We start from the raw sequence: 26,441 nt of genomic DNA on the forward strand, positions 1-26,441 counted from the left end.
TGCCCTGACCGGGAATGGAACCCACGACCCTTTGGTACATGAGACAATACTCCAACCAACTGAACCACACTGGTCAGGGGTTTGGTCTTTCTTCTTATTATTTTTTAAATATTTTATTAATTTTTTACAGAGAGGAAGGGAGAGGGAGAGAGAGTTAGAAACATCCATGAGAGAGAAACATGGTCTTTCTTATTGCTAAATAAATGTATAAAGCTGAATAAATGTATAAATTAAGATAATTTACACTATAGCCCTAACCGGTTTGGCTCAGTGGATAGAGCGTCGGCCTGTGGACTGAAAGGTCCCAGGTTCAATTCCGGTCAAGAGCATGTACCTGGGTTGCGGGCACATCCCCAGTGGGAGGTGTGCAGGAGGCAGCTGATGGATCTTTCTCTCTCATCCATGTTTCTAACTCTCTATCCCTATCCCTTCCTCTCTGTAAAAAAATCAATAAAATATATTTTAAAAAAAGATAATTTACACAATAAAGGTGGTCATAAACATAGCCTACAGTCTTAGTCTGTTTGGGCTGCTATAACAAAAATCACAGACTGGGTAGCTTATAAGCAACAGGAATTTCTTCTAGTTCTGGAGGCTGGGAAGTCAAGGATCAAGATGCTAGTGTGGTTGCCTTATAATAAGGGCCCTCTTTCTAGTTCACAGCCAGCTCCTTCTGGCTGTGGCCTCACGTAATAGAGGCTCAAAGGAATCTCTCTCTGGAGCCTCCTTCATAAAGGCACTAATTCCACTCATGAAGGCAGAGCCTAAGCTCCCCCACAGGCCCCACTCCTAATGCTATCATGCTTGGGGGTTAGGATTTCGACATATGAATTTTGGGGAGAACACAAACATTCAGACCATAGCACCTACAAAATAAAACTATCTTAAACTTTTATTTAGAGAAAATAAGTTGTCATGGAGTCTATAAAATAGAATGTAACAGGATGTAACAGTGATAATACCTGAAAGGTACCTATTATTAAACTAACACCAAGGTTTCAAACTAACACGTTCTTCTCCTTAAGATGGTATCTCTAAAACCTTTCACTCATACCTTAAGATTCCTCCCATATTATATTTTGAATAATGATGATAAAATATAAAATCAAGGAACAATGGTGTTGTTCAATATCCCACTTAAATGGAAGCCACATGAGGTCAGTAACTTTGTGGATGTTCTTCACTGCTGTGTACTCACTGCCTAGCACAGTGCTTGTAACAAAGCAAGCACTTAAACTGGATAAATAAAATCACAAAAGAGAATGAGCTGTTCCCTGATGGACATGAAACTCTCGATTAGCATAGCTAGGCTTTTAAATTTGTTTTAAAATATTTTTATTTATTTTAATAAATAGAGGGAAAGGTAGAGTAAGAGAGAAACATCGATGAGAGGCTGCCCCCTGCACACCCACCACCAGGGACGACCCTGCAACCCAAACATGTGCCCTGACCAAGAATTGAACCAGCAACCCCTCAGTGTGTGGGATGATGCTCAACCAACTGAGCCACACTGGACAGGGCAGACTTTAAATTTTTTAGGTTGACAAGCAAGACAAACTGTTTTCTTTTTTTTACATTTGGGTGTTTGTGTGTGTGTGTATATTTGTTAATCCTCACCTGAGGACATTTTCCCATTGAGTTTTTAGAGAAAGACAGAGAAACATCTATGCGAAAGCAGCACATCCATTGGTTGCCTCCTGCACAAGCCCTGACCAGGGCCCAGGCTAGGGAGGAGCCTGCATCCAAGGTATGTGCCCTTGAGTGGAATCTAACCCAGGACCCTTTGGTCTGCAGGCGGACGCTCGAGCCAAACTAGGGCTATATATGGTTTTATATTGGTTTTTAGAGAGAAGGGAGGGAGAGGAAGAGATAGAAACATCAATGAGAGAGGAACATCACAGAGATGGGCTGCCTACTGGGGATCAAGCACACAACCAGGGCATGTGCTCTGACTGGTGATTGAAAGGGAATCAAATGGCAACCATTTGGTTCCTAGGACCTCAACCGCTGAACCACACCCACCGGTCAAAACTGACTGTTTTCTAAGTTGAAGGGGATAATAGGATTTACTGGTGAACCAGCAAGAAATAAATGAGAAAAAAAACACAAAAAACACCAATGATTATATACTTGACTCAATATGAATTTTTATTAACACACATTTGTCAAAGTCTGTACAAACCAAAACATTCCTGTTTTAAAATGTCCATTATCACAAACATACAAATAAACAAAAGGTGTTACCAAAAGTTAGCTACTCAATTTCATGGTAAAACAGTGTCATGATTTTTAAAAACCAAAACTGCAAGACTGAGGTTTCTTCCTTCCCTTTTTAGAACTTGTAGAAAGTTAGAAAATGCGTGAATTTGCTTTATATTAAGTGGCAAGATCTTAAAAAAAGATTTAGTATAAAATATGCTTTTATATTGTCACTTCATGTAACAGAATTTCTCAAGTCTTTAAAATTAAACAAAAACCATGACTGTAACTTTTTTTTACAATCTTTTCCCCACAGTCAACATATATGCATTTGAAAAATATTATCTGACAGTTTGTCTTTACCTAAAAGTTTCTCATTCAAAAAGTTATAAAACTATTTAGCACTGCCTTTTCCCTTGCTTGGAAGGAAAAATTACATCCCTTACTAGAGTGATACAGAAACAGCATGGTCTATTGTTTCTCTTATCAGAAGGAAGCCTCCCATTTCCACATCTGTCCCATTACACGCATGGATCCACTTGTGAGAATGCTATCACACTGATAAGTGTTTGCTTCTAGGAAATGCCTAGTAAGTTAAACTTCCTGCTACAATATCGGTAGCCTGAGGTACAAATGTCATCTCCCCTCATGATTACCTCTAACTCAAGTACCCCCCTGCGTTAATGATTCCAAGATAGTTGGTTTTACTGTATCATGACACACTACATGCCTCTAATTTCTTTCACAAACATCATATAGAGAACCTGAGAGTAAGGCTAGCAATGCAAACTTATCCCCTCTCCTAGAAAAGTAAAACCATGTGCCTGCTTATTGGGTCAAGAAGAGAGAATAGGACATGAACAATTCTGGCTAAGACCAAGCTGCTTCTGAGAACAGCACCTGTTTTCCATGCATTTCTGTTAAAAGCAGGGAGTATACAGGCTGGAGAAGGGGGAGGAGGGGAGAAGTTACAGTGATATCATTTCTTCCAACCAGACTCAGAGTTCATACTTGAGCAGCTTGTACTGACCCCCAAAAAGCTCTGTAGTTTAAATATTACCCATTTTGAATCTGCTCATGTAAAAAAAATGTTCTCTGACAATGGCCAAGTATGACAACGGATACAAGCAAGTAAGGGTTTTTGGTTTTTTGTTAAAAGAAGTGGCTGTGTGAGAATTTAAAATCAGTCACATGAAAACAATCAGGAAAGGGGTGGGGAGGGAAGTGTCCAGTATAACCTGGACAACCTTTCTGTCTGCCCTTACTTATAAAGACAGACCATTCAAATCTTTGCTACCTCCCTAAGTATCTTCTTAAATGCTCTTCCAAGAAATCCTCCAAAAGGCACTTAACTCCATACTTATGCACTGAATTGTTTCACCTTAACAATCAGTTTTTAAGACTCCAAGGTAACAAGAAAGAAAAGATTTGATTCTTTTACTAAAAGCTAGAGTAGGACTTTTTTAAAAAAAAGAGGCATCACTTTTACAAGAAGAACAAGCTAGGCTACCATTATTCCTTTACCAAGAAAATTTCTTTTTTTTTTTTTTTAATAAATAAAATTCTGGCTATACATAGTACAAAGTTCATACATAATATACCTGGAAATAAACCCAAGAGTATACCCTGAAGCAAAAGGTTTATTGGAGAGAGAAAGCTTCGTCCATTATACCAAGTCTCAAGGTGGCAGTTTTCAAAGTTCAGAGGGTGGCAGTGATAGGAAATTAATGCCAGACTATTTGCTCATGGGTATGGCAGGATGTAACGATGGACAAAAAAAAAAAAAATCATTCTGCACATAACACTGAGCAGTAACCACCACAAAAAAAAAAAAAAAAAGAAGAAGAAGAAGAAGAAGAAAGTAGTACAGAGAGAGACAGAGCTAGTAGTACTGTGAGAAGGTGGGGGAAAGGGAGGAGAGAGGATTGGGAGTGTGAGAGTGAGAGAAAAAGAGCCTGAAACTCCAAACATTCAAGCATGCAGTCATAACACAGTGAAAACCAGGTGTTTCCATTCAGCCCACTGCAATCACACAAAGGCTAACTGTAATAAAATAGAGATTTCTTAAGAAAACCTGGAGTTCCCAAGTTGCCAACCCTAACCCAGGAACCCATTGCTGTTGCTGGGGAACCTCCTGTGGTCTCTCACGGAGAGGTTATAGCTCCTGACTTCTCCAACTTCTTGCTCTTGGACAAGGCAGCTGCTTGCTTCAGAAGCTCTCTGTTTTTGGCCTTAAAAAAAAAGTGCAAGAAGGATGTTTTAACGGGATCGGATACATTTTCTATGCAGATGCAGATGGTCAGAAAGAGATGAACATATTTTAGAGAAAACAATAGCAAGCTCTAGAGCTAGGTTTGGGGGAAAGAAGGTATTTGCTGGAGGTTAATCAATATACTTCAATCTCCTGGGATCCACTGTTACAAAAGAATGTTTTATGCAACACAAACAAGCCATGGAGTGCCCTAATATGCTGGATAAACAGAATTTATAATTCAGAAATCTGGAATTACATCTGCTTTATCCCAAATTCAAAGAAAATATTAATTCCTCTGTTTTTGAGGGGAAAAGATCAGAACACATCTAAGAATGAAACAATAGAAGACATGTACAAGGTGGATTAGACTTGTCAATATCTGGAGAAAAAATAAATCTAAGAGATGGTCACTTAAAATGTAATCAATTAAACACACGAGTTACCACATAAAATGAGCAGTCATCACCTGCAATTGTTCTGTGACTTCTTTGTGGGTTTTCTCCATTTGGTTCATTTTGGCTCTCATCTGAGATTCTTGGTACTGAAAATCAGCCTTCAACTCTGTGATCTGAGGGAAAAGGCAAAGTAACCAGAATAAATTTCTGTGCAATAAAAAAATGTTTCGTTACCAGAGAACTAAATAGTACCCCAAATTAATAAAGTCCAGGGCTTTCCTGAAGATCCATACCTAAATCAAAGCCAGAGAATTCCATATTCTATTTTTTCTAAAGATTTCCTGAAAATGACACAAAATCCTGTAGTAGCATTTCTGATACTTAACCACTAGCAAGTTTGAAAAATTTCATGTATACCTCCAAAAAAATTAGTGATTATAGTACACTTTGACTGACGCTTTTTCTTAAAATACGTTTTCATTGATTTAAGAGAGAGAAGGAGGGAGAGGGATAGATAGAAACTTTGATGAGAAAGACATCGACTGGCTGCCTCCTGCATCACCCACTACTGGGGATCAAGTCCGCAACCCGGGCATGTGCCCTGACTGGGAATGGAACCGGTGAACTCTTGGTTCTTGGGTCCACGCTCAACCACCGAACCACACTGGCCAGGCTGACTGATGATTTGAGAACATCCATGAGAATAATAGCTGCTTCCAAGTACTGAATTTTTACCCTGTTCCAATAAAACTGATTAATTACTTCATTCAATACTATGATAACCCTGTGGGGAGTAATATTCTTCTTCCCATTTTATAGATGGGAAAACCAAGGCTTAGAAAGGGCTAGGTAACATAGCCAAGATCATATAGGCTAGCAAGTAACAGAGCTAAAATTCAAACTCCAGGCCTTCTTCTGTTGACTATGTCATTCAAGGAGCACAGAGAAAAGCTACTTAAATCAGAGAAATCAGGTGTAAGATGAGTTTTGAGGTACAAGCAGCAACTGGAACGTGAGGAAAGGAGGAAGGCACCAAAGCAAAGGGTACAGGAAGGGCATAGGCAGAGAGTGTGCGATAACTGAGAGCTTGTTCTAATGATTGATGTGCATGGGGAATGACAGATGAGGCTAGAGACAGGAAGGCGGGACATGAAAGAGCCTGCATTCCAAGCCAAGGAGTGTGACCTTGATCCTGAAAGTTTTAGGGAACAATCTACTATTTGTTTTTTGCTCCTTTTAAACCCTAACTTTGCAAAGCAGTAGGAACAAGTGTTTGTTTTGTCTCTATTTTGCAAAAATCCTTTTATGTGCCATTCTGATCTAGTCCATGAATAAAATATACTTGAGTCTACTTTCATCTGACAGTCATGCAGTAAAGTGGGAGAATATTGGTCTCTTCCCACGAATCTCCATCTTACTGGAAGAAGAAAGCACAGCACAGTAGAAAGAACGGTACAGTGGGAATGACTTGAGTTCATTCCTTTGCTCGGCCATTTACTTAGTTATGTGAATTGGACACATCATTTACTTGCTTTGGATCCATTTTCTCATCTGTAAAATGAGGTAGAAATTAGATTGAAAGACTGCATGTGAAGGTTTTAATGTTATAAATGTCTTTGTTAGCCCCTGGAATGAGTAACAGCATTCCAAACCAGGCACAAGACAACATACAGGCTCAGGGAAAAAACAGCTAGTTGAAGGAATTGGAACCCTAAGAGAAAACATATTGGAGGCACTCTTCATCTATAAAATGATAATGATAATTAATAGCCCTGGCGGGGTAGCTCAGTTGGTTAGAGTGTCGGCCCAATTAGCCAAGGCTGCAGGTTCGATCCCCTGTCAGGGTATATACAAGAATCAACCATTAAATGCATAAATTAGTGGAACAACAAATCAATACTTCCCTTTCTGTCTCTCAAATCAATAAATGAAAATTTTAAAAGTCTTCATTAAAAAATAAGATGATAATAATAATTCCTACCTTAAAAGGTTGTTTTGAAGATACATTAGTTAATATATATAAGGTACTTAGAATAGAGTCAGGCCCATAGTAAGCATCCAACAGAAGTTAGCTATTATTATTTTCATTAATATATTAAGGCAAAAATTAGATACTCTCGAAGAATGTGCAATAAGAAATACTAGACATGAATCAGAACAAGGATGGAATAAGTCCTCTTAAAGAGGAAGGATGACTCATAGAACAGAATAAGACTTTACTGGAGATATTAACGTTTTGTTTTTTTCAAATATGCAACGCTTCATGAATTTGCGTGTCATCCTTGCACAGGGCCATGCGAATCTTCTCTATATCGTTCCAATTTTAGTATATGTGCTGCCAAAGCGAGCACAGTGTGTTTAAAAAGTGGGTCACTCAGGAAGAGAGTTGTCAGCAATGGAAGCAAAGTGACACAAGAGTCATAAAGGAAGGCCTACCTGAACACTGTCCAGGGAGAAGGGAGACCTCGCCCACATATTTTGAGTATTACTGTCCCACGGACATGCCATCCCAATAACAGAGATGGAGGCATCAGGTTCTCTTAGCCTGAGAGCATTAAAAATTCCAATTACATAACTACCTCCTCCTATCCCAATTCCATGCTCATTTAGCACTTTCTGATTACAACCTTCCAAGGAAGCTCATACTGAGAAAAATAATATTCAGTTACATGCCGTATTGTAAATTAAGAGGGAGCACTGTGGTTTTATCCATTTTCTCTGTAAGCCTGGTTAATACAAGTTCTCCCTGACAAATGGAAGCTCCCTCCAAATGCTGAGAAAATCAACTTTCTAAACCCACTTGAATGAGGTGGATCCATTACAGTGATACCATGCCATGAGTTATCTTAGCAGACAACAAACCTCTCCCCAGGATATCCCAACCTTGCCACTGGATCTCTCTCAAAGCATCAATGTTAAGTACCCAACTAAGAACAGTTAAATAGAGTTAGCATCATGCCCTATTCCACATAGCTTACCCTGTCATCATTCTGGCCTGAGAGGCACTAATTAAATCATACCTTCTTCTCTTTCTCTAAAATCATTTGATCTTTTTGATGCAGCATCTTCTTTAGAGTGGCCACTTCTTCCTTCAGTTGGGCAATGATGACAAAGTGGTCAGTGCCTGGTGAGTCCAGAGCCAGGTCTGGGGAAAAGCTGAGTAGAAAAATGGATAGAAAAAAAAAATCATAACTTGGATGGATAAACTTTTTTCTTTTCCCCCCCTCTTAATTTTTATGAGTTTGAGTCAAACTGAAAATACGCCTGGAAGCAAGGTCCCAACAGACTGAGATAAATGCTCGGCAAATTTTTTTTCTACCTGAGGACACATTGTAGACCCCTGACTGCAAGCTCAAGGGAGGAGCCACTATTTGAATTTCCAGCATTAAGCACAATGTTCCACAGACGTCAGACTCAACAGCATTTGCTCAACTGTGCAGGCAAGGTGATCATCAGATAGCCAAGCTAAACCTGCAGCATTCCTGCAGCATTTCCTCTCACATTCAGGACTAAAATAAATGCCATTTCACAAGAGTCAACTTATTCTGTTTCAGGTTCACTGAAGATCCCCAATTACTTATGGGTAATGTCATCATTTTTTGTGTGATTAGATAATTTCCCTAGAATCTGGACCAATGATCAAGAAGTATAAGCACATGCATTTTTCTTTAATGCTTCCCATAGAGCTCCTCTTTTGATTCTCTGTTTTCTGCCCCAAAGCACTGTGATGTGGTACAGCTGCTAAGAAGCTGCTGCATTCCATCCCAGGAATGAACAGTCAGTCCTTTCAAAAAATGATAAAAGATGAATTTAATAGGAAGGAAGCCAATTTTCCCTACACTACAACTGGTCTGCTGACTGACACTTCCAATATCAAGAATTCTGTGACTTTTGTTGTTGCTGTTCCACTTATTCATGCATTTATTGGTTGATTCCTGCATGTGCTCCAACCAGGGATTGAACCCGTAATCTCAGGATATTGGGATGATGTTCCAAGCAACCATGCCACCTGGCCAGGGCATGAATTCTGGACATTTAGTTAGGGAAGGAACAAAGAAATGGCAAAATCCCGCGTCAATCTCAACCTGGGTTTTCAACAGATTCCTCCCACTAACACTACCTGAGAAGTTTAAAATCAATGAGGCTAGTTGTTAAAAAGACACCTTGCAGAGGTAATAAGAAAGAGTAAACTTCACAGACACTTTGTACCCCATTAAATAAGCAGCCCTGGTAATCCTATATGCTGGTCTGTTCCCAAATCCACCACTGGCTGGAAGGGAGAACTGAGACTGGGAAGACTCTTCAGAATGGAAATAATTTCAAGGATTCAGGGGACAGTGTATCAGTTGGTAACACTTTAGGATGCTGGGCCCATGGAGAAACAAATGGTTTTCTAATACTCTGTTGGGAAGCAATCCACTGCACCAATATAGATGGGACACTCTAGGTATTAGGACAGTGCAGCCTGTAAAAGAAAGCATCGTTGAGAAGGAGGGATGAAAGGCATAAAAATATACATTTAGACAGGCTTAAAATGAAACAAAAATATTTAAATGCATCTCCTTCTCTCCTGATCTAGCATCTGCATTGCACTGTCTTTCTGTAGGCTAAGGAGGCCTGGATCATCCCTTAGACTGAATAACACTACCTTAACTCTAACTTGTCTCTGCCCTGCCTCTCAAGACTGCCTCCTATCCTGCCTGGAGGAGGCTACAGGCACAGATCATAAAGAAAGGCATCTAGCTGTTGACTTCTTAGAATTAGTGTGGTGAGTTATTGGTGGGTTGCAGAATATGATTGCTATTAAATCCAGTTATATGTTCCTGCCTATTATTTAATAACAAGGTTAGATTTATAAATAAATATCAGTACTGCTTATTTATAAGATATCAAGTGGCTGGTGTAGCAACCCTAAGAGCTAACCATACATTAGCTCCAAGCACACCCTAAAATATATTCCTGTTTCAGGAACTGTGTATGCATTTCAAATGGAAGCATGCACACACACTCCAATTGGCTCACCTGTCTCCATTGGTTGTGATTGACTCAAACTTGGACTTTTTCTTTGGGATTTCATTTTGAATTGAAGACGTAGAAAGTGTTTTCTGGCTTTTAATGGCAAAAACAGAGAGATACACATTAGAAATCAAAAAATAATAAAATATCACAATGAAAGTGACAAATGGGACCAATAATAATATAGCCCTTCTTTGCAAGAGCTATTTATTCTTGATTATCAAAATTCACCAAGGTGTTGATTTCATAGGTCCTGGATGTATGGGTGGTTGGTTTCCATAGGCCCCCCAAATTCTTAGCCTCAATTAAATATAAAATCAATACCTGCCTTATTAATTACGGAGAACAGTCAATAAAACTTCAGTAAGAAGTATAAATCTATCTTACAGTTTTACATTCAATGTTTCATATGCTGTGAGGTATATGCAAGATATTACTTCTACTTTGCAGAAACTGAGGCTCATCAATGTTAATGAGCTACCTAAGAATATACACTGAGTGGCCAGATTATTCCAGATTATTATGATCTCTGAACACATAATAATCTGGCCACTCAGTACATATATATATATGTGTGTGTGTGTGTGTGTGCACATGAGGCCCGGTGCATGAATTTGTGCATGGGTGGGGTCCGGCCAGCCTGGCCAGGGGGAGGGGACATGGGTGGTTGGCTGGCCTGCCTGCTGGTCGAACTCCTGGTAGAAGGGACAATTTGCTTATTAGCCTTTTATTATATAGGATATACACTGAGTGGCCAGATTATTATGCGTTCAGAGATCATAATAATCTGGCCACTCAGTGTATAGCTAGTTAATAGTAAAGCTGGAACTAGACACCAGGTTGACATATTTGAACTCGTTTTTCTTCACTATATCTCTGTGAATCTACTGGTGTCTGAGTCCCACAATAATGCTAAAAATCAGTTTTAGCTGTAAGTAATAAGTTCATCCTCTAAAACTGGTTTGCAACCCTTTTGCTTTAACAGTTGTCCAATTGCTAAACTTAAAGGATACTTCAGACCCTTTCTCACTTGACCTCTTTCCAATTATCTGACACCACTGACCATGCCATCCTTTTATTCCCCCAACTTTATTAAGGAATAACTGACAAATATAATTGTATATATGTAAAATGTACAATGTGATGTTTTGATATACATATACATTATGGAATGATTACCAAGATCAAGATAGTTAATATACCCATAATCTCACATTGTTAACTTTTATTTTTTTAATGATGAAAATGCTTAAGATCTACTTTCAGCAGCTTTCAAGTGTATAATACCTTATTAATTATAGTCACTGCTATATATTAGATCCTCAGAACTTATTCTTCTTATAACTGAAAGTTTGTACCCTATGACCTATATCTCCTCATTTCCCACTCCTCCAGCACCAAGCAAACACCATTCTATTCTGTTTCTATGAAATCGGTTTTAATAAAAGATTCCACATAAAGTTATACCATACAGTCTCTTTCTCTTTTTTCACTTAGCACGATGCCTTCATGTTCATCCGTGCTGTCACAAATGGCAGGATTTCCTTCCTTTTTATGGCTGAACTAGAGGCTCGGTGCACGAATTCATGCACGGGTGGGGCTGGGCCTGCCGGGGGGAGGGGCCATGGGAAGTGGGGCTGGCAGGCCCCACCCCCAATTGGGGTGGGGGGGCCGATTGGGGCAGGGCTGGTGGGGGAGGGGCTGTGGGAGGTTGGCCAGCCAGGGGGGGAGGAGCCATGGGAGGTTGAGAGGGGCCGATCAGGGCTCACCCCCGCAGTGCATGTCATAGTGACTGGTCATTCCAGTCATTCCATCATTCTGGTCGGTTACTTGGCTTTTATATATATATAGATAATGTTCCATAAATATACCATATTTTCTTTATCCACTCATCTGTTGAAAAACATTGAAGTTGTTTGGACATCTTTGCTATTGTGTAAAATGCTGCAATGAATTGGAGCTGCAGATCTATCTCTGAGATACTGATTTTATTTCCTTTGGATATGTACACAGAAGTGACTGCTGGATCATATGGTAGTTCTATTTTCAATTTTTTGAGGAACTACCATATTTTTTGCCACCGTGGCTGTACCAATTTACATTCCCATTAACAGTGTATAAGGGTTCCCATTTCTCTACAATCAGACCAACATTTGTTATCTCTTGTATTTTTTATAACCATCTTAACAGGTGTGAGGTGATATCTCATTGTGGTTTTGATTTGCACTCCCCTGACAATTAGTGATATTTAGCACCTTTTCATGTATCTATTGACCATTTATATGTCTTCTTTGAAAAAATGTCTATCCTGGCCCTTTATCCATTTTTAAATTGTATTCTTTTTTTCTTCTTGGCTATTGAGTTGTATGTTTATATATTTTAGATATCAAATATATTCAGTCCATCCTTCTTGAATGCTTCTAGAGTTCTATTCTCAGCCTCCAACACGAGTTATATCAATAACTATCTATCATAATGTTGGAAACAGTGTTCCTCAGATCACCTACATAAGAATCATCTGGGATATTTATAAAACAATGCAGATTCCTGGATTCTATCCTAGATCCTACTAAATTAAACCCTGAGGTGGGACCACAGGAATCTGCATTTTAAATAACCTCTGTTCTCACTGACAAGTGTAACTAATGGCCCATATCCAAACTTCTTTTCTGAGTTATAGGCTAAATTCCCACTAAATAATTCTTTTTGATGCTTCAACAAACTCACCTTTTCAAAACTGAACGTCTCTTCTCCCCTTCCTATACTCGGTAAGTTAAGAATCTAAGAAACCTGAGAATTATCCTTTACTCACCCAGTTCCTGCCTATCTATATGTTCATCAAATTATCTAATTCTCCCTCTAAAGCAGGGGTGGGGAACCTTTCTTCTGCCAAGGGCCATTTGGATATGTATAACATCATTTGCGGGCCATACAAAATGATCAACTTAAAAATCAGCCTGCTCTTGCCTTGGCAGGGCCAGACCAAATGATGGGATTGGACATTTCCCACCCCTGCTCTAAAGTATCTTCCTGAATCTGCCTCTTTGGAGCCACTGCCTCAGTGAAGTTTGTGTTCTGTTTTTAAAAAAATACATGTTTTTATTGATTTTAGAGAGAGAGGAAGGAAGGAGGGAGAGGGGGAGAGAGAAACAAGAGAAACATCTATTGGGGCTGCAAGAGAACCAGCAAACTTGGTGCATGGGATGCTCAACCAACTGAGCAGGGCCTCAGTGAGGTTCTTGAATTAACATCTCTCACCTGGACTTTACAAAAACAAATAAACAACAACAACAAAACTTAACTAGCCCCCCGTCTTTTTTTCCTTTAATGTATTCTCCATAATAATCAGGGTTAATTTTTTTATTAACCCCATGATTAAGTTCATGTTCCTTACGAGATCTGCAGAATCCCTTTTCCTCCCATTTCCCAGCTCCTAACCACAAGCTCCAATAACATAAAAGGATTTTCAATTCACCAGAGTTCCACGTAGTTTCACATCCTCTATGTCTTTGTGCAAATGCTATTCCCTCAGCCTAGAATGCCTCTGCCCATTCCTTATCTGATGATTCTAACATCCTAAGATAAAGCTCCAAAACCAGCTCTTCTCCCCGCCTTCCTTGTCTGACTTCATAAGGCAGTTATTTACCACTGCCTCTCATGCCTATATCATGACGTTTCCATTGTGGAATTAATGTTTCCATGCTTCCACAGAACTATACTGCCATGATTTGATTACAGGTCTGCCTTCCCTACCAGACTGCACACTTTTGGTGAGCAGCATGATTCCTTTATTCATCTCTGCATTCCTAGCAGAGTCCCTGGCCCAACTTAATGTTTGATATATGAATAAATAAAATCATACTAGTAATAATAAACAGGAGTAACTAAAATGTATCAAATGCTTCCTATATGCCAGTTATAAAACTAATCACTATGCATGAACTATATAATTTATCTTCATAACAACTCCATGAGGTAATGCTATTATTTCTCTCATTTTACAGATGAAAAACTTGTCCAAGTTCTCATGTAGAGAACCTGGAAAAGCCAGGATTCAATCCAGAGCCACAACTCTTCACAACACTACCAGGAAAAACCTAGAACATCTATCAACCTCCTGGCCAGATAGCTGCATCCTTCAGAAAGTGGCATGACCAATTTTCCAGGGAAATAATCCACTCTAAGGGTGAGGAGAACATTACATGTGAAAGTGGAGTAAGTTCACAGAATCTTCAGACACAATACAAACCAAGTCAGAAAATTCTGACAACTCATAAAGTCTCTGTGGCTCTTGGAAAACATATGAATTATAAAATATGACAAAGTAGATTCCTCCATAGACTACTAGAGAGAGAAAAAAGAAAAGAAAAATGTATACATAATGGTATCTTCTATGGCTAATTGTGTGAGCACTACATCTGACCTATCAGCACCTCTAGGCCTATCTTATGCGTAAGGGGGTTACCTGTTATAATGGCTGCCACCACTCAACCGACTGTACTGCTCCTTCTCCTGGTGGCTGGCACGGGAAGAGCTGCTTAGGTGCTTCCTCTGCTCTTTGGTCTTCTGAAGGACCCGCTTGTATGAAAGTGTGCACAGCCAGCACAGCAATTTCCCGTCTACCTGAAAGACGAGGAGACAAAGATAAAGAAGATGAAACAAAGTACATGGATATAGGGAGCTAGAACCTCTGAGCTAAGTCCAGCTCTGCCATTTATGAGCTGTGTGAACTTAGGCAAGTCACTTGAGCTCTCTGGGGCTCAATTTCTTCATTTGTAAAATGGGGGATTAATAGGACCTACTTCAGAGGGTTGTTGGATTAGTGACATAATGTGCATAAAGCATGGTGCCAAGTGCATAAAAAAATTGCTTAATAAATATGAGTTGCTAATTTTATGTATCTTTTTGTTGGGTTTTCTTCAACTTAACAAACAGAGACCAGAGGAAAGTTCCAAGAATTTAAAAAGATACAAGTATCTCCATGGTGCTAGTTAGGAAAATTCAGCAGAAAGAAGACAGGAGATAAAACATAAAATTTATATTTCAGTTTTAATACCTTATAAATGGCTCACAAAATGGTATGCTATATATCTTTCCTCAGACAGAATATCTCCAGAAAAAGACAAATAAACGAGTAGATTCGAGGGCCCCAGTCCCTGGTAGTAGCACTCTGAATTAGAAACAGTTAGTCCCTTTGAGCAGAAACTGCTCTGCACCAGGGAGAAGGGCACAGGGCTAGGAAAGCAGAAGGGCTTCCAAAATCCTCTGAAGCTGGGGTGCCTCTGTGCAGCATTAACTGAAAAATCAGTTGTGGGAATTCTAATTAATATAATTAATCATAATATAAGTACCAATTGAGTTATATTATGTGCAAAGCTCAAAAGTAAGTTTTATATACCTATCTCAATAAAATCTCCCTATGTCCCTGTCAACTAGCTATTATTATTCCCACTGGAATGATGATTGAATTGATGCATATCAAGACTAACTTGCCCAGACCATTCAGCTAGCCCAGGTCTGAGGGACTGCAAAGCTTGTGCTCCAACTATTATTATATGATTATTAACTCAGCTTCTGCAGTACCTTGATTCAGGGAAGAGGTGCCCTGGTTGGTAGGCAGGAGTATTCTGGTCACTGGAAAGTTATATTCTCCCATAGTAAATTTGGTTAGCAGAAAGTCAGCTCTTGAGAGCCTAAGCATCTTAGAAAAGCACCTTTGGGCACTGAAAAATAGTTTTTGTACTGAATTAAAAAAAAAAAATATCTATCTATCTAATATAATAATAGACAAATATGCAAATTGACCGCACCTTCGCTATGCCCAAGCCACACCCACCAACCAATCAGGACGAATATGCAAATTATCCAAACAAAGATGGCGGCTAATTTGCATATCGCGACAGTGTGGAAAGAAGCCAAGAGCTGCAGAAGGGAGCAAAGCTGCAGAGAAGCAAGCAAGCTGGGGGGAGGAGAAGGGAGGAGCGGAGGCGGGGCCGGGGGAGAAGGAAGTTGAGCAGGTGGGGCCGGGGGAGAAGGGGCGGGGCCGGGGGAGAAGGGAGGAGCGGAGGCGGGGCCAGGGGAGAAGGGGCGGGGCCGGGGAGAAGGGAGGAGAGCAGGCTGGCGGAGAAGTTAGAAAAGCAGGGGGGCTGGTGGAGAAGGCGGGGCGGGGGAGAAGGGAGGAGCAGAGGCGGGGCCAGGGAAGAAGGAAGGAGAGCAGGCTGGCAGAGAAGTTAGAAAAGCAGGGGGGCTGGCGGAGATCGCGGGGCGGGGGACAAGGGAGGAGAGCAGGCAGGGTGGGGTAGAGTGCAGCAGGAAACCCTATTGCAGGATTTTTCCTGCAACGGGAACGCTAGTGTGTATATATATATATATATATATATATATATATATATATATAATCGGGCCTCTAGTATATATATATATATGTATTTTATACATTTCTTTATTGATTTCAGAGAGGAAGGAAGAGATAGAAACATCAATGATGAGAATCATTGATTGGCTGCCTCCTGCACCCTCCCCACTAGGGAGTGAGCCCGAAACCTAGGCACGTGCCCTTGACCAGAATCAAACCTGGGACCCTTTAATCCACAGGTTGATGCTCTATCCACTGAGCCAAACCAGCTCGGGCTGTACTGAATTTTTTTTTAAAATATATTTTATTGATTTTTTTACAGAGAGGGAGAGAGATAGAGAGTTAGAAACATCGATCAGCTGCCTCCTGCACTCCCCCCACTGGGGATGTGCCTGCAACCAAGGTACGTGCCCTTGACCGGAATCGAAACCGGGACCCTTCAGAACGCAGGCTGAAGCTCTATCCACTGAGCCAAACCGGTTTCGGCTGTACTGAATTTTTTTATTCAAACAGTATTTATTGAAGAAAGCAGATTGGTGGTTGCCAGAGGTAGGGTTGGGAGGAGGTGTAATGGGTAGTCAAAAGGCACAAACTTTCAGTTATAAAATGAGTCCTGGGAATGTAATGTACAGCATGGTGACTATAGTTAATAATACTGTATTGTATATTTGAAAGTTGCTAAGAAGGTAGATCTTAAAAGTTCTCATCACAAGAAAAAAAATTCTGTAACTATCCATAGTGATGAATATTAACTAGACTTATTGTGATCATTTCGCAATATACACAAATTTCAAATCATTGTTTTACACCTATGACTAATATAATTTTGTATGTCAATTATATTTCATTAAACAATCAGTTCAGTCACTTTTTAAGTAGTAGAAAATGAGAACCATAATTTTTCTCAATAAATAACAGTAACCTAGAAGATACATATTAATATTTTGGCCTTGCTAGATAAGACAACTAAAAGGGTGAGGAGATAGTTTTCAATAATGTAAAATCTTATCAATCGAAAATCTATCTATCCCATCTATATATATACATATACACACACACAGAGAAAGAGAGAGAGAGCGCGCGCACATACTATGTGCCAGAATGCAGAAAATATAGCAGAGAACAAGATAGGTAAAGATCTCGGCTCGGTGGATAGAGCGTCAGCCTGCGGACTAAAGGGTTCCAGGTTCAATTCCGGCCAAGGGCACATGCCCGGGTTGCGGGCTCGATCCGCACCCCCCTGAATAGGGGGCGAGCAGGAGGCAGCCAATCAGTGATTCTCTCTCCTCATTGATGTTTCTCTCTCTCTCCCTTCCTCTCTGAAATCAATAAAAATATATAATAATAATTTAAAAAAAGACCTCACATTCTATGCCCAGCCTCCTCATTGAAATCAATAAAAATATATTTTTTTAAAAAAGACCTCACATTCTAGTGGGTGTGGACAAACATTTAAGCATATGATATAATTTATCATAATGTTACATGCTATGAAGACAATAAAACAGGGTAATATGATAAAGAGTGACTGAGGGAATTAGTAAAAGCCTTTGTAAGGAAGTGGCAGCTGAACTGAGATGTGACATAAGATACCAGTTAAGAGAAGGGTGTATCAGGCAAAGGTGAAAACGAGACTGCCATGTCTGAAGGACTAAAAGGTGGCCAGTATGGCTGGAACAAGGTAAGAAGTGGGGAGTGTGATGGCAGATGAGACTGAGAGTCAGATATGGGCCTTGTAAACCATGGAAGGAGTTTGGGTTTTATTTTAAGTGCAATTGGAACTCACTGGGGGGCTTTAAACAGAAAAAAAACAAACACGCTATGCCATTTTAATTCCACCAAAGTACCATCATTTCACATATAGCTTCCCTTTATGTCATATTCTTGTGATCCTTAACTTCAACAGATAGAAACATTTAAAGAGCCAGACATTAGCCTGGCCAGTGTGGCTCAGTTGGTTGGAGTGTCATCACATACACCAAAAGGTGGCAGGTTAGATTCCTGGTCAGGGCACATACCCAAGTTACAGGTACGATCCCCAGTTGGGCACGTAAGAGAGGCAACCGATCAATATTTCTCTTACATCGATATTTCTCTCTCTCAAACCAATAATAATAAAAGCAAACATATCTTCGGATGAGGAGTAAAAATAAATAAATAGCCAGACAATAAAACTGATAGTACGACTCAATCTTGAGTCACAATCTCTCCTTTACAGAGTTCTATAGAATTCTGCCAATCACCAGTTCACTTACGTGGGATATTGATCACTATAATTCAGGTTCTCATGAAATATTAACTCATGAGATGTTAGATGTAAGGGTCCACATTTGATAATGGAGTAAACAAAGGCTGAGTATCTTCTTTGAGGTCAATAACAGAACTAGGAGTGGAAGTGAGAAACCTTTCTCTGTTATCTCTCTTTTTTTTAATGAATTTATTGGGGGTGACATTGGTTAATAAAGTTATATATGTTTCAGGTGCACAATTCTATAATACATTATTTCTGTTATAGGTCTTTTTAACACAATTGGCTCACCTTCATGTCTCTGAAAGGGAAAAAAATCAAGAAAAACACAGAGATTTACCTTCTTTCTGTCATCTTTCCTGTCAAATGCACACTGCTGCTTGCACTGTTCACAAGAATATGGCGGTCCATACTTCTTCTCTGAATTTGTGCAGCGCTGGCATTTGTTACCAATAAATGCTGCAATTATATTGCAATACTGACATGGTTTGGGCTAAAAGAGGGGGAAAAAAGGGTCAAGTAAGTATAATATAAAACACCAATGCCTTTTTTAAAGCAATTATTCGTATTACATAGTCATGGTAAAACTTCCTAAGTTTCCTTTTATATTGATGGATCAAGTGAAGTCCAATTCCTAGCACTATGTAAAGTGTTTTTATGTGAAGGACTATTAATTTTAAAGTAAATAAATGAACAAATAACAAAACCCATTAGTGTATATGCTGGGACAGAACCAGCTCTTTGAAGAAACCAGCAAGTACTTCCAATTTTCTGGAAAAGGCCTCTTTTCCATTATCTATAACTAGTGGTCTGGTGCATGAAATTCATGCACGGGGGAGGGGGTTGTCCCTCAGTCCCGCATGCACCCTCTCCAATCTGGGACCCCTCGGGGGATGTCTGACTGCCAGTTTAGGCCCGATCCCTGCTGGCTCCTAACCGCTCACTTGTCTGCCTGCCTGTTCACCTCTAACCACTCTGCCTGCCGGCCTGCTCGCCCCCAACTGCCCCCCCCTGCTGGTCTGATTGCCCTCAACTACCTCCCCTTGCCAGCCTGTTTGCTCCCAACTGCCCCCCCCCCCCCGCCAGCCTGATCACCCCCAACTGCCCTCCCCTCCTGGCCTGATTGCCCCTAACCACCTCTGCCTCAGCCCCGCCACCATGGCTTTGTCCGGAAGGATGTCCAGAAGGTCTCCCGGTCTAATTAGCATATTACCCTTTTATTAGTATAGATAGATAATAAAAGCGTAACATGTTAATTAGACTGGATGTCCTTCCTTCTGGACAAAGCCGCAATAGGTGAGGGCCGAGGCAGAGGTGACAGAGGCCCCAAGCTGCGGTGGTGGCGGGCTGGGGCCAAGGCCCTTGTATGAATTTCGTGCATCAGGCCTCTAGTCATTGTATAAACATGTTGGAAGAAACGCCTGCAAGACCATAGTATACTGAACTCCTCACCCTGAGAGGAAAAAAAAAAAAAAAATCACTCATCAATGGCTGGCTTGGTTCAGTGGTTAGAGCGTTGGCCTGTGCACAGAAGGTCTTGGGTTTGATTCCAGTCAAGGACAGGTACCTGGGTTACAGATTTGATTCCTGGCCTTAGTCCAGGCACGTGCAGGAGACAACCAAACTATGTGTCTCTCTCACATTGATGTTTTTCTCTTTCTCTCTCTCCCCCCACCCTCCCCACCTCTCTTCCACTCTCTCTGAAAATCAATGGGGGTAAAAAAAGAATAGTTGACTGCTACCAAACAAAGAGGTCAAGTCATAGAATCCATCTTTCTCCTTCTCTTTCCATACTGGTTACTGTAGCCTCTCAGGAAAATTAGAATCACAATCCTGAAACAGTGACTATAAATACAGAACTCCTCAAAACTAAGCATTAGCTGAGTTTGAAAATTCAAACACTAGATAAATTTTTATGAGAAAGTATTTACACATAACTAGTTCTTTAATAAAAATATAGTAATTATATTAATAGTCCACAGAATGTAAGGTTCTAAGAGACCTGAGCACTTACTGTTAGGTACACAGAAAACTACTTACCGTTCCATACAACTGCACATTCTGAGCACATTTCTTGCATATTGTACTGGTTTTACTGTAAAAGAAGAAAGAGACACAAGTTGTTTTATTGATGGATCAAGTGAAGTACAAGAAAAAAGTTGTTTTATTAGGACATCTGAACACTGATTCATCCTTAAGCCCAAGCAATTTGCTCATTGCTTTGTGCCAAGGTGAAATATAGTCTGGACATCTGGTTATCTGAAGGTTGAGTATCTGGCCAAGAGCTCTTTTAATCATTTTGTAGTTATTAATTTTATTAACTCAGATAAAATGATTCTTTGGTTTAAAATAGTGAGTTATTTATGATTATGACATCTCTAAGTAAAATCAACCAAAGGCCAGGCTGGTGTGGCTCAGTAGTTGAGTATAGACCCAGGAACCTGGAGGTTATGGTTCGATTCCCAGCCAGGGTACATGCCCGGATTTTGGGTTCAATCCCCAGTAGGGGGCATGCAGGATGCAGCCAATCAATGATTCTTTCTCATCATTGATGTTTTTATCTTTCTAGCCCTCTCCCTTCCTCTCTCTGAAATCAATAAAAACATTCTAAAAAAAAAAAAAAGAATCAACCAAAGAGCCCTGGCTGGTGTGGCTCAGTTGGTTGGAGTGTCATCCCATACACCAAAAAGGTGGCGGGCTTGATTACCAGTCAGAGCACATATCCAGGTTTCAGGTTCGATCCCCTGTTGTGGTGCGTGTGGGAAGCAGCCAATCACACTGATGTTTCTCTCTCTCAAGTTTATAAAAAAAATAATAATAAAATATACTTTTTAAAAGGAATGTTATATTAGACTGAATTGGACTAGCAGAAAAGAAATTAATTCTCCTTAGTTCAGATGAACAGTTGATAAATTGGAGGTTAAGATAAAATATATCTGTTTGAAATAGAAACTCAGAAATTGTATCCATGTTTACCTTTCTTTATCTATACTCCCCTCTATAAGTAAAAAAATATGAAAATCCCAGATGTGGCGATATAGATACTATGACCAGATATTTTGTCAATATTTCCAATTTGTCCAAGAGCCAAAGACTGACAAAAATAAAAATGTCCTTTGCCAGAGTTCACACATAATATTACCTATATGCCTGAACTGATAAACCACCTTGGGGGGGCAAAAATCATCTTCAAATAAAGTCTAACTCTTCAAAAAGAAATGTACAAACAAGTGACTGATGTGCAAGAACAGTTTAAACAATATTCTGGAGATAAAAATAAAATCACACAAAATTATAACATAGTGAATCCAGCCTATTCACTATGTTATGATTATTTTACCATACAATTCCTATGAAAGTGACCATAAAGTTAAAACAGACAAAAGAAAAACCTCAAAATAGAAATCATTTAAATTAAAACGAGACATTCAAAGAAAATATTTTCCAGGGCAACTTTCTGCGATTTTAAGAAGGCAGTACAAGAAGTGAAGTACATTGAGAGACCTCTAAAAAGAGGGTTAGCATCAGTGATTCTGTGATGCTGATATTTTGGTATATACTTATATTTATTATTGGAGAGGTGGGATATATTATCAATATATACAAGTGTTCCTAACATCTTAGAAAACATGCAAAGTAAAACTATTTTCATGATCCATCTTGAATTAATGTTTATGTATGGTATGAATTAAGGGTCAAACTTCTTATTTTACCCCACACACAAAAATTAAAGATAAATCCCAAACCTAAATATAAAAGCTAAAAATTAGCCCTAACCGGTTTGGCTCAGTGGATAGAGCGTCGGTCTGTGGACTGAAAGGTCCCAGGTTCGATTCCGGTCAAGGGCATGTACCTTGGTTGCGGGCACATCCCCAGTAGGAGGTGTGCAGGAGGCAGCTGATCGATGTTTCTCTCTCATTGATGTTTCTAACTCTCTATCCATCTCCCTTCCTTTCTGTAAAAAATCAATAAAATATATATATTTTTAAAAAAGCTAAAAATTAAAGCTTCTAGAGTATATTCCGTACGTTTCCATGTGTGAGCTAGCAAATAGGACCAACCATGCTTAAGGCACTGTCGCTTACAGCTGCAGTTCCACAAAGGTTGGACTTACTATACTAATGCACCACAAATCACTTTACTGCTATAGAAAAACACCCGCTCCCCCCCCCCAAAGATGTGTTTATTCATACCTAAGTACCTAAGTGTTTTTCACACTTTTTAAAACAAGTTTCAAATGTGAATAGAGCTAACAAATCCTTTTCCAGGATTGCCACATTTCCAAAAGCATCTTCTTTTGGCTCATAACTTCTTCAAACTCTGTATATAGACATACTGGAACAGAAGGCTCATGTTTAACTCCTGTGGTTTCTGAGTGTCATAAAGATTATAACCACAATATAAAATGATCAAGGATCTGAAGAAAAGTTAACTTAAAAAATTTAAGCCATCAAAATTAGGCATAACTAGGTGGCTCAGTTGGTTGGATGTCCTCTGGTTTACTGAAAGGTTGCCGGTTGGATTCCCAGTCAGGGCCCATGCCCAGGTAGAGAGTGCAGAAGGTAGCTAATCGATGTTTTACTCTCACATTGTGTTTCTCTCTCCCTTTACCTTCCTCTCTAAAAGTCAACAAAATTGTTTTCTTAAAAAAAAAATTTTAAACCATCAAAATTAGACATAACTAGGGAACATGTGTATTTCATACCATCAATGTGTTATAATAAAAAACTGCAAGCCTTGGCTGGGTAAAAAAACAAACAAAACAAAACAAAACAAAAAAACTGCAGCTCTAGCCGGTTGGCTCAGTGGATAGAGTGTGGGCCAGTGGACTGAAGGGTCCCAGATTCGATTCCCACAAAGGACACATGCACGGGTTGCGGGCTTGATCCCCAGTGGGGCGCATGCAGAAGGCAGCTGATCAATGATCCTCTCTCATCATTGATGTTTCTCTCTCTCTCCCTCTCCCTTCCTCTCTGAAATCAATAAAAATGTATTAAACAAACTGCAGAATCATACTCTGTTTTTTCTTCAGATCACATAAATCTTTTGCCTTTAAAAAAAAAATCCTCACCCGAGGATATGTTTTTTTATTGATTTTTTTAAATCAATCCTCATCAGAGGATATTTTTCCTTATTGATTTTTAGAGAGAGTGAAAGGGAGGAGGAGAGACATAGAGAAACAGCGATGTGAGAGAGACACATCCATTGGTTGCCATCGTGGCTGGGAATCAAAGCCCCCCGCCTTTTGGTGTATGGGACAAGGCCCCAACAGCTAATCCATCCAGTCAGAGCTAAATCTTTCACCTTTTACTAAAAATGTCCATGGAGAGGAACACAAAAACTGCAGAATCTGTGTAAAATGAAACTGATTACAAGTTTTAAGAGGAAAAAAGCCTATTCACATTTTTCATGGTCAACAAAAACTGTACCTCTCCTGCTGGTACTCCGTCCTACAGTAGGTGCACTTCACAACAGGGTGTGCAATCCGACATTCCTGAAATGAAATGAGGATGTAATTTCAATAGGCGGTCAGACATGGAAACAGCCTTCAGTACCCCTGCAGAGCCACTGTGCTTCAGGGAGTCACTTAAACATTCTGGGCCTTATTTTTTTCCCTCTGTAATACTGGCATCACTGACCTGCATGGACATGGGAGATAAGTCAGACTTTATATGCAACTACTCAGTAGTCATAAATTGTAAAACAAAGGTCTGTATGAATAAGCCCAAGGCTGGAGTCAGAAGCCCTGGGTTCCAGTCTAGCTCTGCCACTACCACTGGGTGATTTTTGAGCAGGTTCACTTGTGAAACGGAAGTGCTGGATTAAAATCATCACTGCTTACGGATGTAAGACTCCTGTATCCTGTAATTTTTAAAGCCAGCTGGGCGACTTTTAACTGTCGCCTCACAGCTCTTCTCTCCCCTTAAATAGGCAAAGCAGGATGAAGCAACTTAAAACGAAAAAGAGAACTTAAACCTTCAAGGGCAAAAACTGACCAACAGCTGGTTAGGATGAGGACCGAGGTCAGCAACTGGATGTTGAGAAAAATCATCCCTTTGCTCCGTGCGCTTGACTGTGGTGGGCCTTTTCTAAACCCTCTCCACCTCTGACTCGGAGACCGGCTGAAAAGTGTCTGGGAGGCGCCCGAGTTCGAGGCACTCTTCTCAGGCAGCACCCAACTCTGGAGCTCGGTCCCAGGCGGGGCAGGGGTCCCCTCGGCCGGCACCCAGGCGGCATCCCACGGCGGCGGCGAAGCCAGCCGGCCCCAGGAGGATCTCCAGCGCGGCTGGTTGGGGCCAAGCTGGGGACCCGCTGTCCACTCCCCCGCCCTCCCGGGGTCCGAGAACACCCCGCGGTTGCTAAGCAGCCGGACACGCCGCCAAGGGGGCCCGGACCGGGTCTGGGACTCCCCCACTAGCCCCGCCAGCCCCCAGCGGGAAGGGTGCGGCTCCTCAGCTCGGCGAGCCTGCCACGCCCTGAGCCGGGGGCCCCCCGCCGGGCGTCCCCGCAGACGGGGAGCTCCGGCCCGCGCCTCCAGCGTCCCAGTCCCTGGCCGCCGCCCCGGCCCGCGCACCTTGCACAGCTGCTGCCCCTGAGACAGCGCCTCGAAGGGAAAGCGCTGGTGGCACTTGGTGCAGGCGTAGAGCGCCGCCATGTCCGGCCCGGGCCGTGATCGCCGCCCCGCTGGCTCAGTCCGCCGCTTTATCTGACAGTCTGAGGCACAGCCCGGCAGAGGCAACGGAGGCGGCGGCGGCGGCAACGGCGGCGGGCTGAGGGCTGCGGCAGGCGGGCGGGCGGGCGGGCGGGCGCGGCCGGACCTGGGCGGGCGAGGCGACGGGGGGCACCTGTTTACTGGTCATTCCGACATCCATCAAGCCCGGAGGGGCGGGACCCGGGGCTCCTGACGACTCTGATTGGGTCTGGACTGGAGTACGCCACTTATGACGCGCGCGGCCTTGATTATGTAAAAGCACAGTCACGCGGGGACGCGGCTGGGAGGGACCATCCACCGCCTCGACCTCGGAAGCGCCCAGACTCCGCCCCCTTCGCTCTTTGTTCCCGCCCTCGCTCCTCCTCTCCGGGGCCGGGACCACGGCCGCCGCCGCGCCTCTCGCGATACCTCCGCGGAGTTGTGCTGTTTTGTTTTCCCTGGAACTGCCCTCCCCGGAGCCTGAGGGCACTGTTGGGCCGAACGCAGCACATTGTTGCCGTAGAACTTCCGCACCACCGGAGCTTGAAGGAGGCGGGGGCTTGCGAGAGAACCTCTCCATCCTCAGGGCAGGAGGGGTCCGTAGCGCTGTCACTCGAGGGGTAAGGGGAAACCATGAGAGGCAACTTATAGGGGTGCTCTCTGTCTGGGACCCCTAAAATGGGAAGAACTGTAGGGTCATTGACCTCCAGAGGGAAAGGGGGAAATCCCAGAGAGGGCACCCCTATGTTGAGGAAGAGGGTTGCTCGAGTGATGACAGGCCCTCCAGGAGGGGGAAGACAAATATAAAGCGAGGCCTTCCTGAGACGCCCCTTGCCCTGGAGGACCCCTCGGAGTGGATGCGATTGGCCTGAGGCCTGCTTCCTACTTGGTGTTCTCCAGTTGCACCCCAGCTTCTCTCGACAACAGCCACCTGGGGTTTCTTGGCTGGGCTGTGCCGCCTGCAGAAGGCAAGCCACACCCTCCTGGCTACTCTGCTGCTCTTCAGCGCCCAGCTTGGCCCTTTTAGGGGCTGCCCCGGGAATTCGCCAACTTATTGTTCTTGAGGCTTTCGCAAAGCTTCGTGGAAGGCTGACCGTTCCAAGTCCCCGCCCCAGAGTTGCTCTTGGGCCCACATTACTTCTTGCTTTGCTGGCGGCCTGTGCAGTACTAGTTTACTTCAACTCAATTTCTTTTCTTTTCTTTTAAAATATATTTTATTGATTTTTTACAGAGAGGAAGGGAGAGGGACAGAGAGCCAGAAACATCGACCAGCCGCCTCCTGC

At 41.7% G+C, this 26,441-nt stretch overlaps 1 protein-coding gene across 3 annotated transcripts; it reads right to left on the bottom strand.

The window, feature by feature from the left end:
• Positions 1-2,109: 2,109 nt before the first annotated feature.
• Positions 2,110-25,272, bottom strand: FAM76A (family with sequence similarity 76 member A). Of its 3 annotated transcripts, XR_013813843.1 has the most exons (10): positions 25,042-25,272; positions 23,897-23,961; positions 20,508-20,562; positions 18,808-18,960; positions 14,330-14,487; positions 9,871-9,957; positions 7,869-8,004; positions 7,285-7,393; positions 4,920-5,021; positions 4,413-4,430 (listed from the first exon to the last, which is right to left on the bottom strand). XR_013813843.1 is itself a non-coding variant. In XM_079778350.1 (9 exons), the coding sequence occupies exons 1-9, from the start codon at positions 25,120-25,122 to the stop codon at positions 4,344-4,346; spliced, it is 924 nt and encodes a 307-aa protein (XP_079634476.1). In that variant the 5' UTR covers positions 25,123-25,272; the 3' UTR covers positions 2,111-4,343. The 3 variants fall into 3 exon arrangements, 2 of the variants coding, with proteins under 2 accessions (XP_079634477.1, XP_079634476.1); XM_079778350.1 differs by lacking the exon at positions 7,285-7,393 and having other exon boundaries at positions 2,111-4,430; XM_079778351.1 differs by lacking the exons at positions 7,285-7,393; positions 9,871-9,957 and having other exon boundaries at positions 2,110-4,430.
• Between the last annotated feature and the right edge of the window lie 1,169 nt (positions 25,273-26,441).

The sequence above is a fragment of the Cnephaeus nilssonii genome (assembly GCF_951640355.1).
Source record: "Cnephaeus nilssonii genome assembly, chromosome: 7".
In the NCBI taxonomy this organism is placed as follows: domain Eukaryota; kingdom Metazoa; phylum Chordata; class Mammalia; order Chiroptera; family Vespertilionidae; genus Cnephaeus; species Cnephaeus nilssonii.